The sequence below is a fragment of the Chenopodium quinoa genome, unplaced genomic scaffold (assembly GCF_001683475.1).
Source record: "Chenopodium quinoa cultivar QQ74 unplaced genomic scaffold, ASM168347v1, whole genome shotgun sequence".
NCBI lineage: Eukaryota > Viridiplantae > Streptophyta > Magnoliopsida > Caryophyllales > Amaranthaceae > Chenopodium > Chenopodium quinoa.
The window spans coordinates 4,336,284-4,353,545 of NW_018745024.1; the positions used below are offsets into that span (position 1 = coordinate 4,336,284).

The following is a 17,262-nucleotide window of genomic DNA, read 5'->3' on the forward strand; positions in this document are numbered from 1 at the left end:
TTCATATAGCAGAAAACAAATACACACACAAACAGAATCAACTTTATCGATTACAGGAGGTGGGCAAATAGAAAATAAGTTAAACTTGGAAATCAGTGTTTAATGCATTCCCAAAATATAGTCCACAATTTCCCCAATTCAACTTCAATTAAACTACATATAACAGTCATATCATCCCTAAATCAACCAATCTAAGCTGAAATTACTAATTCGCTACAGAATCGAAATAAATATAATTATATAAGCATTATAAAGAATTAAAGTAAGTCGTCAATTACTCCTACCAATTTAGCCTATTAATTTGGGTTCAAATGTGATTTTTTTTTTTTTTTCCTTTTTTCAATTTCTTTGGGGTTTGGTAACTTTTTGAGAATAACAGAAAGCAGCCTAACATTTACACTACTTCAACTAATTCTGTAAATAAAAAACCCCTAATCACTCATAACACTTAATTTTAACTAACGGCAATCATCAATTCTTAGATACTACGTAAACAAAGAATTGAAAAAGAAAGAAGAAAAAACGCAGCATTAAACAAAAAAACGATTGATAGAAATAAACAACAATCCAATCCGATCAAATAAACAAGCAACAATGAAATGCAAAAGCCAAACGATAAATAAAAAAAGGATCAAAAGGCAGAAAACATAAGTAAAATTACCTGATTGAACACGGAGTATGTCAAATATGATTACTCATCATGGCTTAGATAGTAATAAGATATAGCTTAACTTGAGCTCTAGGTCCATTAATATTCAAAGGCTAATAAGAAAACAAATGCAATTCGTTGGCAGATACCAAGTAAACACACAAATTAATACAAAGTGTGATTATCCTGTTTTGCATTCTGCAATTCAATAACAAGTTTTTGGTTGCACATCTGTAGCGAAAAAATACAATCAGAATGGCATTTAGCAAGCAGCATAAAGCAGCATGATCAGTCACCAAAAATCTCCACAGGAACAACAACCGTTACTAAAATGGTGAAATCGGTTCAAGTCCCTGACTATGATCTCCCTCTTTGTAATGATTGATGCAAACCTCATAAAATTATGACAATCGCCGCAAATTCTCAAGTTCTTCATGATCCTGATAGGTGCACCAGGGGGCTGACTGATGACCCCAAAAGTGAATGCAAGCTTTTCACTATGATGTCTCAGCAACATCTCTTTATTGCTATCATCCACATCATGATGGTCATGAGCCATCTCAACTTTATAACCCAACTTCTCCATCTCCTCCATCAATTTGTCCAACTGTAAATAAATCTCAGTAATTTGAGGATGTTCTCGTTCTCCAACCATAAAACTGTGGACCTTACCTTTAATCTCGATCCAACTTTTACCTCTATCCTTAACAGCTTCACTATCCTTAAGTAGCTGCCGTGATTTAGCAACTTTTTCCCAGTTCTTGTTTGCTGCATATATGTTAGAAAGCAATACATGATTCCCAGCATTGGTTGGTTCAAGCTCAAACAAATGCTTAGCTGCGATCTCGGCCAGCTCAAGATTCTTGAAATTTCTACAGGATGCCAACAGGGAACCCCACATAGATGCAGTTGCTTCAAATGGCATAGTTTTTATCACATCATATGCATCATGAATGTATCCAGCACGACCGAAGATGTCTACCAAGCAAGAATAATGGAGAACACTTTGTGATATGTTGTGTTCTCTCACCATAAGATCAAAGTATTTCTGCCCTTCTTTAACTAGCCCCATATGGCCACAGGCAGATAGAACTGAGAGATAGGTCACTTCATTCGGGTACAAACCAGTCTGCTGCATCTTCTCAAAAAGAATCATAGCTTCCAAGCACCGACCATGCCTAGAGAAACCTGAAATCATTGCATTCCATGAAACAACATTCTTGCTATCTTGATCAGAAAATACAGTATAAGCTTCTTTAATGGCTCCACATTTCGCGTACATATCTACAAGAGAGGAAGCCACGAAAACACTTGCACCAAAACCGGACTTAAACAAAGTGGCATTCACTTGGTTCCCTTCAGTCAAAGCACCTAGCCCTGCACAAGCAGAAAAAACAGAAGAAAGGGTAAACTGGTTTTGCTCTAACCCAACAGCTTGACCTCTATGATACAACCTCAAAGCCTCTTCATAGAGCTCATTTCGAACATAACCTGCCACCATCGAGCTCCATGTCACATCGCTCTTCTCCTCTAAGCTCTCAAAAACCCACGAGGCCTCCCCCATAAAATTACATTTCGAGTAAACATCAATCAAAGCAGTCCCAACATACACATTAGACTCTATCCCCTTCTTAACAGCAAAAGCATGCAGTTGTCTGCACTCAAAAATGGCAGATTTCGCTGCACAAGCACAAAGCACACTCGAGACAGTAAACTCACTCAAAGGGGATTCCTCTCTTCGCATTCCTACAAAGAGGGATAAAGCGTCATCTGCCCTTCCATTCTGGGTATATGCCCCAATCATAGTGTTCCAAGAAACCAAACTTCTTTCAGGCATTTTATCAAACACTTGACGAGCAGGGTGAAGAAGGCTGCATTTGCAGTACATATTGATAAGCATATTTGATGTTAAAGTATCAACCCCTAAACCAGCTCGAATGATTTGAGCATGGCAAGCTTTTCCTTCTACAAATAAACAGTTTCTTGCACAATATTGCAAGAGATTTTGCAAATACATTGTCGCCGCCATTGAAGACGAGTTTTGATGCTTGATTGCACGACCTATAACTTTATTTTTTCTGCAGAAAAACCTTGACCAAAGACAAAGCCTTGAGCTGCAGAAAACAAAAAAAAGGGACAAAGATGAGGTGGACAGCAATGAAAGTCAGCATACAATGGCAAGACCGTAAATAATTGAAGAAAGCAATGAAAGTCAGCTTGAGAAATTTGTCCAACAATTGATGAGAATGAATGAAAGCATTGATGAGGGTATTAAATCAGGCTGATAACCAAGCTTAATAGTGTTGGCGAGAACAGAGAACCCCAAATCAACAAAGTTTAAACGACAGTAGCAATTAGCGAGGATTACCTAAAAATGAAGAAGATTACCTAAAAAAGGCGAAGAAGCAGAACCAACTGAAATCAAAGCTTTGTTCCTCATCATTGTCGACGTCGAGGTTCGAACCCAGCACAACAGTCCAAGCCAAATCATTTACGAAGTAAGTATTTATCAGCTACCAGCTAGTATTTGTTATATCATTAACTATTTTATTTTATTTTTTTTTCAATTGGGGGCCCTCTCCATTTCGGGGCCCTATGCTATGGGTCTCTTTGCACAGACCCATAGCCGGCCCTGATGGTGAAGAAATTTTAAACATTCACTAAGACCCTCTTCTTTTGAGCTTCTGGGCATACCAGAGCAGATTTCAAGATAGTCGAGCAGAGCCGAGCAGATTTCAACATTGTTATTAATACTATTATTAATGTTATTATTATTATTATTACTAGATGTAAGCCCGTGCGATGCACGATTTTTAAATATTTCATTTTGTATATTTTTTTGTAATTTCTTAATTTTTTTTGTTTTTATTTTCTATTTATATTATTTTAACATTAATTTAAGGTAAAATATTTTGTTAAGTTTTAAATTATTCTTATTCACATTTTACATATATAGAGCTTGAATTTATAAATTGAAATAAATATTACCTCATTCATCTTTATAAATATTAATTTATAAATAAATAGATAAATTTATAAAGATAATTTTTGTTTTTTTTTCATAATTTAAATCTTAAATTACTATTTTTTGTTTTCAATTCTCAAATTTCATTAGTTAATTTTTTCTTAAATGGTGACTGAAAATTAAAATTCTAAAGTAATATATAAATCTAAATTTTCATTGGTCGAAATATTACTTTTGCTTATGTGGCGTGCGATGCACGAATTTTTATATACATTTTGTATATAAATATTTTTTTGGTGATCTCTTAATTTTTTTCTTGCATTATAAGTTTAAAATTTTGTATGAAAGTATCATATCATCAGATATTTACATAAAACCATTAACATCAAATGATAATTTATATTTTTTAAATGTCAGAATATAATTTTTAGTTTTTTAAATAATATAAATCCTAAAATCTAAAGATAATTTTTAGTTTTGGAACAAATAAAAATGATAATATTTAGTGTTCTTAAATAAATAAAATCCTAATAAATTACTATTCGTCGTTTTTATTTAAAATTTCATTCATCACTTTTGTTTAGGTGGCGAGTGATTTTTTTAATTCTAAAATAAAATAGAAATATAATTTTTAATTGGTTGAAAAAATACTGTTAAAGGGTGGTGAAATCATTTTTTTAGTAAAATAAATCTATTTGAACTTTTTTTGGTGCTAATAATATTTTCCATCTTTTTTGTGGTTTTAAAATTAAAAAAATTTATTATGAATGTTGCTATTTGGTCAGCTTTGTTGCTGATTTTTACATCATTACTATGAATGTAAGCCCGTGCGATGCACGTTTTTAAATATTTCATTTTGTATATTTTTTTTGTAATTTCTTAATATTTTTTTGTTTTTATTTTCTATTCTATTATTTTAACATTAATTTAAGGTAAAATATTTTGTTAAGTTTTAAATTATTCTTATTCAAATTTTACGTGTATAGAACTTGAATTTATAAATTGAAATAAATATTATCTCATTCATCGGATAGTTAGATAAAATCATTAAATCAAAATATATTTTTTAATTTCTAATTATTTGTTAAAATAATATAAATCCTAATGTAAAAGATAATATAAAAGATAATTTTTGTTTTTTTTTCATAATTTAAATCTTAAATTACTATTTTTTGTTTTCAATTCTCAAATTTCATCTGTTTATTTTTTCTTAAATGGCGACTGAAAATTAAAATTCTAAATTAATATATAAATCTAATTTTTCATTGGTCGAAATATTACTTTTGCTTATGTGGCGTGTGATGCAATATTTTTTTGGTGATCTCTTAATTTTTTTCTTGCATTATAAGTTTTAAAATTTTGTATGAAAGTATCATATTATCAGATATTTACATAAAATCATTAACATCAAATGATAATTTATATTTTTTAAATATCAAAATATAATTTTAGTTTTTTTAAATAATATAAATCCTAATATCTAAAGATAATTTTTAGTTTTGTAACAAATAAAAATGATAAATTTAGTGTTCTTAAATATTTAAAATCCTAATAAATTACTATTCGTCGTTTTTACCTACGTGGCAAAATTTTAAAATTTCATTCGTCACTTTTGTTTAGGTGGCGAGTAATTTTAATTCTAAAATAAAATAGAAATCTAATTTTTAATCGGTCGAAAATATACCTTCGCTTATGTGGCGCTCTCAATGTTCTCCAGAAATGCCTACTTTATTTATATATATTAGATTATTATTATTATTATTATTATTATTATTATTATTATTATTATTATTATTATTATTATTATTATTATTATTATTATCTCAAAAACAAAAGTCATACAACCTACAATAAATTAGTGGGAAGCCGAGATACAATCTGGGCCCCCACTCCTCTAGCTATTGCAAATCCTACCCTAGTGAAGATATGAGCTGCAGCACGAGCCCCAATGTCTTGCGTCGTCGAGAACCTCTGAATCCGCTTCACTAACGCAACAAATTATTATTATTATTATTATTATTATTATTATTATTAAGTGCATATACGAATTAGGTGAATAAAAACATAAATATATGTGTACCATATTTAACATATGTTAATAGTATAAACATAAAAAACAATAATTTACTTATATTTTTTTTTTACAAAATTTTTTAAATATAATGATTTAATGAGTAATAATAATTTTACTTATAAATTTCTCTTAATCATATATTTTTAACCCTAAAATAATAATAATAATAATAATATACAAAATACTACTTCAAAACAACCTCTTTTTTTTTAATTCTTAAATTGTATGGAAATATTTGAAAATTAATTCAACTCTCTGAACTAACAATCAATACCCACATAAAATTTTTCTACATATTGTGATTCTAATATCTAATGTTTATAAAAGAAATTGTTATTAATTGTTTTTATTATTATTATTTATTTATTTGAAAGAATTGTTATAATTATTAGAAATTATTAATTAATAATATTATTATATATTAATTCTTAATAGTTTGAACTATTATATATTATTATTGATAATTATTATTAGTGATTAATAAATATTAATTATTATTAATATTAATAATTATTAAAATTATTTTTAATATTAATAATTATTAAAATTATTTTTAATATTAATAATTATTATATTTATTCAAAATAATAAATTATTATCATCAATAAAATATTAATTATTATTATTAAATATTAATTATTATTGTTGTTATTATTAATTATTATTTGAAAATAGAGCAGAGCAGAGCATAGCAGAGCCGAGCAGAGCAGAGCAGATTTCTTTTGAACAGAGCAGAGCAGAGCAGATTTGATTTGAGCAAAGCAGAGCTGAACAAGGCTCAACAGAGTAGAGCAGAGCAGAGTAAAGCAGCTCTAAAGAACGGGGCCAAATAATGGTTGCGTTTGGGAAAAAAATATGAGAGCGGTTTGAGCAATTCAATCAGCGGGGGTTTGGGTAGGAGTAGGTTCAATGAGCACTAATTTTTTTTTTCTGGTTTTTTCACCAAATAACATTGATTTTTTTTCACAAACTTTTAAAATAATCGGGTGTACAATAATTATTATAAAGATAGGCTAAAGTGATCAAAAGTTACCCCTGAAATGAATAAAAGTTACCCCAATATGCATAAAAGTAACCCAATACAAATAAAAGTTATCTACGCTTTATTAGTAAAGAATCACATTTTAAATGACTAAAATCAATTATTAGTGATCGAATGTAATTAAATTGCCATTATAAAACTTTTCTTGTTGTCTAATTATATAAAATTTGTATTATGTTTAAAATTACCCTAAAAAAGGCAAAAAGTTATCCTAAAATTAGGTAAAAGTTACCGTTATACTGCTCGATGTACAATAATATTAGTGTAAACCGGGTGTATACAAAAGTTTTCCTTAACCCTACTGATTGATAAAGTTAACAATTATTAGTCATCAAGAGTATATGGTGTATTTTGTGAAAACTCATGGATACATGATGAATATAAAAAATTTCAGAAATATATGGTGAATAAATAAAAAAAACTCTGGGACATATGGTAAAAAATCTGTTTTTTTTTTTTTTTAAATATGAAAATGATGCTTTGAGCAGTTTCAAATGTCCTTTATACCCTTTCCTAAATAAAATAAGTCCTTTATACGAGTTAAAAAAAGGACTTCACTTTTTGATTTTTTCACCTTAAAGGACCTCTCACTTTTTCTTTCACCTTCGAGGACTTGTGGTTAACTTTCCGGAAATTTAACTCAACGTTAATTCACCGGAGCAAATAAAAAAATTAATAAAAAAAACTTAGGTCCTTAATTTATGTCAAAATAATTGTATCAATTCTTTATACAGTACGAAGTGCATATTGTATTATAATTAATTCATTATCATGCATTAATGTTTTTCTTAAATAGAAAATTTTCTTTCTCATTCTCAGGCAGTTGCTCCATCGACGGTTAATTGAAATATTTTTTCCCTAAATTTTTGGTTAAATGGTTTTGTATGGCGTACTATTTATGTTGTTGATAGTGTTGCTATATTTTTTACAGGTTGGATTTGATTGTAATTGGGTTTATGTGGTTTCAGATTTAATGAAAAAGTTTTATTTTACTATTTTTGTTTCTTATTATTTGCAATAAAGGATTATTATTTGTGAGATAGGTATAATTAATTCATTTGTTGTTAATAACAAGAAACTTTTAAAGTAACATTTTTTCATTTTTTTTTACTCATTTTATTTATGGACAAAGAGCCTTAATGAAAGTTTGGCAATTTGTGACAACTGCTTCAATAATTATCCGAATTAGTATTGGATTTTGGTTCGATGAATCTAGTTCAAAGTTGACATTTTCTTGTTAAATGAAATGATATGGTCTTTATTTTTAAATTGGTAAATTAATAGAAATTGTTGCAATGGAGGAAGAGGAATTGCTCACACTTAAACTACTTAAATTTGAAGAAAAAAAGAAAGGTAAAAGGTCGTTAAAGGTTAAAAATATGGAATGTTAGGTCCTAAAGTTTTGTTAACGTACTTATTAGTGATGTTAGAACTTTATGCTCAACTCATGTTGAGTTAACTTAATTCTATTTTGGCCGGAAATAAAAACTTAGGTCCTCAAAGGTGAAAAAAAAATGGGAGGTCCTTAAAGTGAAAAAATTGAAAAGTAAAGTCCTTTTATGTAGGGTAGTCCTATACTTTTATGTACTCCGTACTTTTTTTTTCTTCTTTTTCTTTTTCTTTAACAGCGTTCCAAAAAGGCAAAAAGGAGGCTAGCTCCCAAGTCCCAAGTGACTCGACACTACATTAAACCAACTTGACTCTCTAAACCATACTAGTCAAGTGCTAAAAAGGGGATTGGGGATACGTATTACACTTGCAATTGGAATTTTTTTTAAAAAAATATAAAATCCCATTTCAAAAAACAAAAAAATCTCAATGAAGCAGTAAGATTAACAAAATAACTATGGAATTAAGATTGAAAAAGGAAGAGGGTGGTAGATCCAACAAATTGAATTATCTACCTTGTTGATGGAGCCAATTTTACCTCTTCATTCAATATGATAAAAAAAAGGTACTGCGGAGTATGATATAATGGAGATTACATGCATGATGTTAGGAGATTTTAAAAAAAAAAAAATTGTTTGACATTATTTTCTTTTGTTTTGTTTACCTTAATTATGCTATTGATTTCCCCAAAAAAAAAATATTAAGTATCACAAGTTATAACATGAAATTTAAAAAAAATATAATTAGTTTTTATTATATAATTTTGACAATTACTAACTATTAAATACTTGTATAAGTTGGTTTTTAAAAAAAAATAAAAAAAAATACTTCGTATAAGTTTTTAAATACTTTTTATATAATTTTGACTATTACTAATTCTCAACACTAATGTATGTCATTAATGTCAATGAGCTTATTGGTAACTTCACACATTCAAACAATTATTAGTTAAAAATTATTTACCAAACACGTACTTTTATACAATCAGCTAAATAAACAAACTAATATAATCAAATAGTCAAATCAGACTAATATAATCAAATAGTCAAGTGAGACTAATATAATCAGCTAGTCAAACCAGCTGATACGATCAATTAAGCTAGCAGTATTCACTAGGGCCAATATGAGTAATTTTTAATTCTAGCTACAAAACTTCTCCAATAGATAGCAACATGCTTTTTGTAATTTTGTAGGCCCTGCTTATCATCAGCCAAACTCTTTTTTAGGAGCCAAAAGCCTAAGTAGAGCTTCAATCAACACCAATTTTTCAATGTTCAACGCCATTTTATATTTCAAGTCCAGTCCCTCTTTTCCTCCAAGTTCCAGACCAGCAAAAGCAAGCCACGCCAATCTGCTGGATTTTAGAGAAGTTTCCTTCCTTTGCTAAAGGATATCATTGTATACATGGCGAAAACATCACTATGGAACCTGTGAAGGGGGCATATTAAGCAAATCAATCATCTCAAAATAGTTCATAAAATTTGATGAGCATACATTTGGGAAATGATCAGAAAAAAAAAGATCCCAAATTCTAATGAATACACATATTCTTTACCTTCAAATTGAGAATCTTATAACCGATTGAATGTTGGTGTAGTGGTGATTGGGACTACACTTGGTAGGGAGGACCCGTGTTCAATCTCCCACACAACAACAATTGAGAGGGGACTGGAACCTAACCACCCAGAACTGATTCCCAAATCCGGATTAGCCCAAAGGGTAAACCGGGTAGAACACCAAAAAAATTGAGAATCTTATAGGTGTACATTTTACCCTTTTTGTTATTTTTTAACCTTTTAAAGAAATTTAAACCCCTTGAAAGACCACTGCCTTCATACAAAAGAGTCCATTGGTTTATTCTCCATCATTCACAGAATATAGTACAAAAGAGTCCATTGGTTCACTCTCTTTCAGTCACTTTAATATCTAACCATATTCGTATACACAGTGAGCATATTCAACCTTATCTACCACCAAATACTTCTATAATGCTTGTAATTGCAAACATAAACACATCATCATCATCATCATCATGTCAACTAGCTTCATTTTGAAGCTATCCATTTCTTAAAACCCCTAATCACTCACAGCACTTAATTTTAACTAACGGCAATCACCAATTCTTAAATACTACGGAAACAAAGAATTGAAAAAAAAAGAAGAAAAAAAATGCAGCATTAAACAAAGAAACGATTGATAGAAATAAACAACAATCCAATCCGATCAAATAAACAAGCAACAACGAAATGCAAAAGTCAAACGTTAAATAAAAAAAAAGGATCAAAATGCAGAAAACATAAGTAAAATTACCTGATTGAACACGGAGTATGTCAATAATTCAGTGAGTACATAAACCTAGCCTGGGCATTGGAGGCTTGGGACTGCTATTTTATCCTAGCTACCTGACATAGGGATAGCAGATGCTTGTCACTGCCATTGGAATGAATCGCCGATCCTTGGCTCAAAGAAGTACTAAAAACAAATCTTGCTGCTATAGATCGTATTGCTAGTAACACACAATCACCTCCAAGCACCTAAGAGTCCAAGACAAATTCTAGCAGCTAACTATACTCTTCCAGTCTGTCAAATATGATTACTCATCATGGCTTAGATAGTAATAAGATATAGCTAAACTTGAGGTCTAGGTCCATTAATATTCAAAGGCTAATAAGAAAACAAATGCAACTCGTTGGCAGATACCAAGTAAACACACACAATCAAATTAATACAATAGTAAAAGCAAGCCCAAAAAGAAGTAATATCAAATGTTCCAAATCACAAATGTTAAGTTTTTTCCTACAATCAATCAAAAGTTACACATTGACTTACTGATTTGTCTGATTATATGTTTCAGTCATTGCTCCTTCCACTATTCCTTGTTATCACTCGCTCAATTTCCCGAAAACTTTTTCAGTAATTCCTTGTCTTCATCACCAATATTTGGATCATTAAGTAAGCTCACAAAAGACGATATAGTGTGGTTATCAGCAGCAAACTCTTTGTTTCTCATTAAGCTGATAAGCTCTAAAGCTCTCCTAACATCCTTTCCATCTATAAATCCTCTAATAATTGTATTGAAAGTGCATTCATCTGGAAAGAATCCATTGTCCTCCATATTCTTCAATAATTCATCGGCTTTTGCTAGCAACTCTTCTTTACAAAACCCTTTTATCATTATGTTGTAAGCACGCACATTATGCAGCCGTTTAGTTGCGAGAAAGGAAAAGATGTCCACCGCTTCTCTAAGGCGATTAGCTTCACACAAACTATTTATTAGGATATTGTATGTAACAATATTAGGGACGACTCCAGTACTCTCCATTTCCTTCATTGTTGCAATTTCCTCGTCAATTTGTGCATTCTTACACATGCCATCAAGCAATGAATTCCAAGTCACTACATCTGGCTTTAGTCCATGAGCTTCCATTTCGTATAAAAACTGGTGTGCACGCTTGAGCTGACTATCTTTGCACAAGGCATCTATAAGAATGTTGTACGTGATAACATCAGAGGTTAATCTGTTAAAATGCATCTCTTGGAGCAGACAAAGAGCTCTGTCAATCTTTTTAGACTTGCAATAGCCATTGATTAAGCTGTTGTAAGTAACTACATCAGGTTTACAACCATTTTCAACCATCAAATCCATAAGGTTTTCCGCGTCATCCATCTCACCACGTAAACAACATCCATCTAACAAAGCATTGTAAGTGATGACATCGGGAACAAATCCTCTCTCGGTCATGTGAACAAAAATGTCCCGTGCTTGACCAACCTTGCCATCTTTACAATACATATCAATCAACATGTTGTAGGTCTCAGTAATAGGAGTTATGTTGTTCCTCAACATCTCAGTCAACATTTCTTGAGCCTCTTTCTGTTGCCCCAAAGTGCACATACCTCGAATTAAGGTATTATAGGTGACAACATTAGGGGAAATTCCCTTGACTTTCATCTCCTTGAAAAGGCTTAAAGCCTGAGGTAATAACTGGTCTTTACATAGACTATCAATGATGGTGTTGTATATGACAACATCAGGCATACAATGGCCATAAGACTCCGTATTTCTGAGGAGTTTGAGAGCACCGGCATTATCACCGGACCTACAAAGACCTTTGAACATAGAACCATAAGTGACTAATGTGGGTTGGAGGCCAAGCTTGAGAATTTTATCCAACAAATCAACGGCTTTGTTGAATTGATTAGAGTGAATGAAGCCATTAATGAGAGTAGTAAAGGTGACAATATCAGGCTGATAACCAAGCTTAATAATGTTGGCGAGAACAGAAAACCCGAAATCAACAAAGTTCAAACGACAGTAGCAATTAGCAAGGATGGTAAGGGAGTAAATATTTGGACGAAGACCCAAGAAATGGAGCTGCCTAAAAAGAGAAATGACAGTGGAGAAAGGGGGGTGGGGTTTAATCTTGGACATGGCACTCAATAACTTACAGAAATCAATGATACAAGGAAGAGGGCGCATCGATATCATATGGTGGAAATGGGAAAGGGGGATTTCGACATTAGTAAACCCTAATTTGGATTGTTGTCTAACAAATTTCAGAAACAATTTGGGGTCATCATAATCAGAATCAAAGTCCTCAGTAGCGTAATTGGTGTAATATCGAAAAGAAAGGTGAAAAGAGGGCGAATTGAGCAGGGGAAAAGTGAAATCGAAAAAGGGAAAAGGAATAGAGAAATGGAGAAGCTTACTTGAGGATCTGCCATGAAAATGAAGAGGACGAAGCTTGATTAAAGTGCTGCCATGAAAACAAGGACGAAGAAAAGCTTCTCCAACATTAACAGATATAGACCTGATCATGTTCATCTAATTCTAGAAACAGTAATGAAGAAGAAAAGCTTCCTTATGCTTAAGAAGGTCCAAGTGTGGAGTGGAGTGTTGGAATTATTCCCAATTTCATCACTCAGGCAGTCAGGCCCGATTTAGTTCACCTGATTTTAACTGGTTTGATCTGGTCTGATCTGATCTGATCTTATCTTATCTGAACTTATATTTTCTTATATGATCTTATCTGAATTTATTTTTTCTGATCTCATCTGAACTGAACTTATTTTTTCTGATCTGATATGAACTGAACTTATTTTTTCTGATCTAATCTGATCTGAACTTAATTTTTCTGATCTGAATTTATTTTAATTATTTCAATATTCTACTTTTATTTTAATCAATATTAATGTTTTTTTTATAAAAACATATTAATGATTTATTATTATTATTATTATTATTATTGTTGTTGTTGTTGTTGTTGTTGTTGTTGTTGTTGTTGTTGTTAGGAAAATTATTATTATTATTATAAAATATTTTAGATCCCTTACAAATATTTTATCAGATAGTACAAGGTAATATACTTGTAATATTTGATAATTTTATTATTTACAATATCCAACATCATAAATGAATTTGTTTATAAGAAAGTATTAAAATGGGATCCTAAAAAACCTAAATTGCAGATTAAATTTGTCATAGCTTTTTGTTATATAGAAAAAAGAGATTTGACTTGTTTTTGTTATAGGGAATTTTACAAATTTTTTGGTAATGTAAAATGGTTGACTAAATTGAATTGAAAATTATCATTTCATATTTCAATATTCCGAACAACTATGGGTAACACCTCTATTTTCCTATGTAAAACAACATCTTAGTGTCATAATTTTCACACTCTAAATCAATTTCCTAAAATATTCTTCTATTCATTTGTTCAATAGGTTGTTTGTCTTTTATCTCCATCATAGGTAAATACTTCAACACTCTATGTCATTAATTTTATCACTAGTCCATTGTTTTTTTGATAATGTAGGAAAATATACATTTATTTGATTTCATGAATTTTACATTTGACCTAATGCAAGTAATATCAATGAAAATGTAAATCACCATTAATATCTTATGTTCAGTTCATTTATTTCAAAAGAATCCTTTTGATTATAATCCTAGTGCCAATTCAACATTAATGTCTATAATTTATGCATGAAATATTGATTCCAAAGTGCTCTTTATCATAGTGTAATGGCTGGTAGGGTAGCATAGTCTGAAGAATGTACGGAGATATTGTTCGTTGGACATATGCTTGGAGATGAAAGAATTTGGATATTTAAAGCTTAATTGGGATAGAATAGTGAGTACTTTGATCGTAAAATGTGGAAAGCAATTCAATATCAAACAAGTAACAAATCATTGGAATGATTTTTGGACAATTCAAATCTCAATGGAAAATACTCACAATGATGCCAAATATGGACACTAAACATCAATTGGCGATTATGGTTGCTGCATTCAAACTTCACACTTTTATTCGATTACATGAGTTGGATATACCCATTGATAGTGGTATAGAAATCGAACCAAGAGTAAATTATGATTTGTTTAACGAGAATCGTAAGGCTGTAATGAACGAAGTACAACTTAATATAGCGAAGGAAATTTGGAACTTCTTATGATGGAAATTATATTTGTAAACGTTTATGATTTGGAGCTTATAATGAAAATTTAATTATTATCGTTTATTGTTTGAACAATAATAATAATAATAATAATAATAATAATAATAATAATAATAATAATAATAATAATAATAATAATAATAATAATTCGTTCTTCCTTGGAGCGTATCGTTACTGATTCGGGGCTTGGGTTTGGCGATTGGCAGTGGAGACTTGCCACCTTACCATTTGCGTTTGGCAGACTTGGTATTTATTCTGCTGGTGATGTTCGTCATTATGATTTTCTTGCCTCTCAGTTACAGTCTGCTGGGTTGCAGACAAAGTTACTACGGCACGCTGGCGTTGTTGGCCTTGGTCAAGCCTTTGCGGATGCGTTGAGTCTGTTTGATAGAACGGTTGAGTCTGATATTATGAGTAATCCTACTGAGGTCGCTGCCCCTACACTTATGAAGAAATTGGCAGATATATATTTCACAAAGGTTACCGCTTCTGCAGAATCTACCTTCTCTTTATCTCCTCGACAATCAGCATTGTGGAAATCGCATCAGGGAGATCATACCTCCGTTTGGCTTTGGGCTCCTATTTCAGGGTTGGGTCAGACGATGAACGCAAAGACTTACCGATGTGTGTTATGCTACCGATTGGGTGTTCCATTGTTCTCTGTCTCGACGTCGTGCTCTGCTTGTTCAAGAGTTTTCACAGGGGATATTTTCGGTGATCACTCGATGTCGTGTGCTGGTATGGTGGGTATTAAACATCGGCACAATGTTGTTCGGGATACCCTTGTTGATATTTGCTATCGGTCAGGGATTTTTGCTAGGAAGGAGGTGGACATTGGGTTATCTGGAGGGAACGACGAGGCTCTCAAACCTGCAGATGTGTTACTTTATTCATAGGATCGTGGTCGCGATGTCTGTGTTGACTTGACAGGGTCTTCTCCATTGACACAGTTTGGGCTTTCTGACTTTGTTCCTGGACGGGTAGTGACTGATGCGGCTAATCGCAAGCGGGTGAAGTACGAATCTAGTTGTCGAGCAATAGGATATGGCTTCCTTCCTTTCTCTTTCTCTTCTCTTGGGGAGTTAGAAAAGGAGGCTGTTGCATTGCTGAAGCGGATCCAGAAGTTTTCGAAAACTCAGGACATTGGGGCTCGTGATGCAGATCATATCTTTACTAGGATCGGCTTTTCAATAGCTAGAGGAGTGGGAGCCCAGATTGTATCTCGGCTTCCCACTAATTTTCTATAGGTTATATAACTTTGAATGTTTTTGATAATAATAATTTTGTATTTAATTTGAACTTATCTGATCTAACCTGAACTTATTTATTCTGATATGCTCTGATCTGAACTTATTTTTCCTAATCCGAACTTATTTTTTCTGATCTGAACTTATTTTTTTTGAAATAAGTACAAATAAGGTGAACTAAACAAGGCTTCATTCTAATCTCAACGTATCGAACACTCTCCGTTTCTCAATGCGCAGAGTTTTAGGAGATTTTGGAAAAAAGTATTAATATAGGGAGGTAGTGGGGTTGATAGAAAAATAAAAAATTGTAAAAAGCAAAAGTAGTGGAGAATTGGATGAGAGAATATGAAATAAAATAAAATATGATTTATGTTAGGTCCACTAGTTGAGAAATGATTTATTTATAATAAAAGCTTTTAAATAAGGATTTGAAGCAAGTATTTAAAAACGGCTGCAAAAGGAAAGTGGAGCAAGTATTTAAAAACGGAGGGAGTAAATGATATGTACATTTGTACGATAATTAGGGTTTTTGGTGCATTTTTTTTTTTACAAACCTCAAATGTACACTGCATTTAAAAAATTTCAGGGATACACGGTGCATTTTTCAAGACATCGGGGATACACGGAACAATTGCCAGTTATAAAGTTCTCATTTCTCGACTAATTACGTTTCCGCTAGCACTCTTACCCTAACATACTTTGAGGTTGGAGTTTGATTCTTAATAGTAGTTAATACCTATTACAAACCTTATTCCAAAATAAAGCAAATCAAACACCCCTTATCCCTCATACCAAATGCCTCATAAAGTTTACATTTATTTATATCTTTTTTGGTGCAGAGCAAGCCGAAACACTGGTAAGTAGGGGTGAAAGTTCGGTTTTCGGTTTGGTTTTTTGCCCAAACCGAAACCAAACCACCAAATTTCGGTTTCTTGATTTTGCAAACCACACCGCACCACTTTAGCTTTGAAACCGAACCAAACCAAACCACCTAAATTTCGGTTTTCCTAAAAAAAACCAAACCGCACCGAATTTTCCTCTCAAGCATCCTAAACATCACATTTTGCAAAAAAACCGAACCAAACCACACCAATTAAAATTGAACCAAACCAAACCATACAAACATCCCACCTAAAACCCACCTACCACCCACCCTAACCTACCAAAAAACACCGAAACTACCACCACTAACCACCCACAACAATGCCCACTAACCACCACTAACCACCCATAGAAACTATCACCACTACCACCCACAACAACCACCAAAAACCACCTTATCACCACCCCTAACCCAGATCCGCACCCACCACAACCCACAACCCACCTTATTTCACCACCCTTCATCCTTTCCACCCAAACACTAACCCTAGATCGACCCACAACTACCTATCACCACCGCAATTCAATCTACACGGCTACGCCACCATAAAAATA

At 31.9% G+C, this 17,262-nt stretch overlaps 2 protein-coding genes across 5 annotated transcripts; both read right to left on the reverse strand.

Annotated features, from left to right (window-relative positions):
* Positions 1–424: 424 nt before the first annotated feature.
* On the reverse strand, positions 425–3,466 carry LOC110708343 (pentatricopeptide repeat-containing protein At5g04780-like). Its single transcript, XM_021886454.1, has 2 exons — positions 3,038–3,466; positions 425–2,763 (listed from the first exon to the last, which is right to left on the reverse strand). The coding sequence occupies exon 2, from the start codon at positions 2,676–2,678 to the stop codon at positions 942–944; it is 1,737 nt and encodes a 578-aa protein (XP_021742146.1). The 5' UTR covers positions 2,679–2,763; positions 3,038–3,466; the 3' UTR covers positions 425–941.
* A 5,529-nt stretch (positions 3,467–8,995) lies between these two features.
* LOC110708344 (putative pentatricopeptide repeat-containing protein At1g12700, mitochondrial) lies at positions 8,996–13,052 on the reverse strand. Of its 4 annotated transcripts, XM_021886457.1 has the most exons (3): positions 10,949–13,052; positions 10,430–10,521; positions 8,996–9,547 (listed from the first exon to the last, which is right to left on the reverse strand). In XM_021886457.1, exon 1 carries the CDS (start codon positions 12,942–12,944, stop codon positions 11,010–11,012), a length of 1,935 nt encoding a protein of 644 aa, XP_021742149.1. In that variant the 5' UTR covers positions 12,945–13,052; the 3' UTR covers positions 8,996–9,547; positions 10,430–10,521; positions 10,949–11,009. The 4 variants fall into 4 exon arrangements, with proteins under 4 accessions (XP_021742149.1, XP_021742150.1, XP_021742148.1 ...); XM_021886458.1 differs by lacking the exon at positions 10,430–10,521; XM_021886456.1 differs by having other exon boundaries at positions 8,996–10,699.
* Between the last annotated feature and the right edge of the window lie 4,210 nt (positions 13,053–17,262).

Excerpts from the sequence above, each read along its gene's own strand:
- LOC110708343 (XM_021886454.1), bottom strand. The coding sequence starts at position 2,678 with ATGGCGGCGACAATGTATTTGCAAAATCTCTTGCAATATTGTGCAAGA.
- LOC110708344 (XM_021886458.1), bottom strand. The coding sequence starts at position 12,944 with ATGAACATGATCAGGTCTATATCTGTTAATGTTGGAGAAGCTTTTCTT.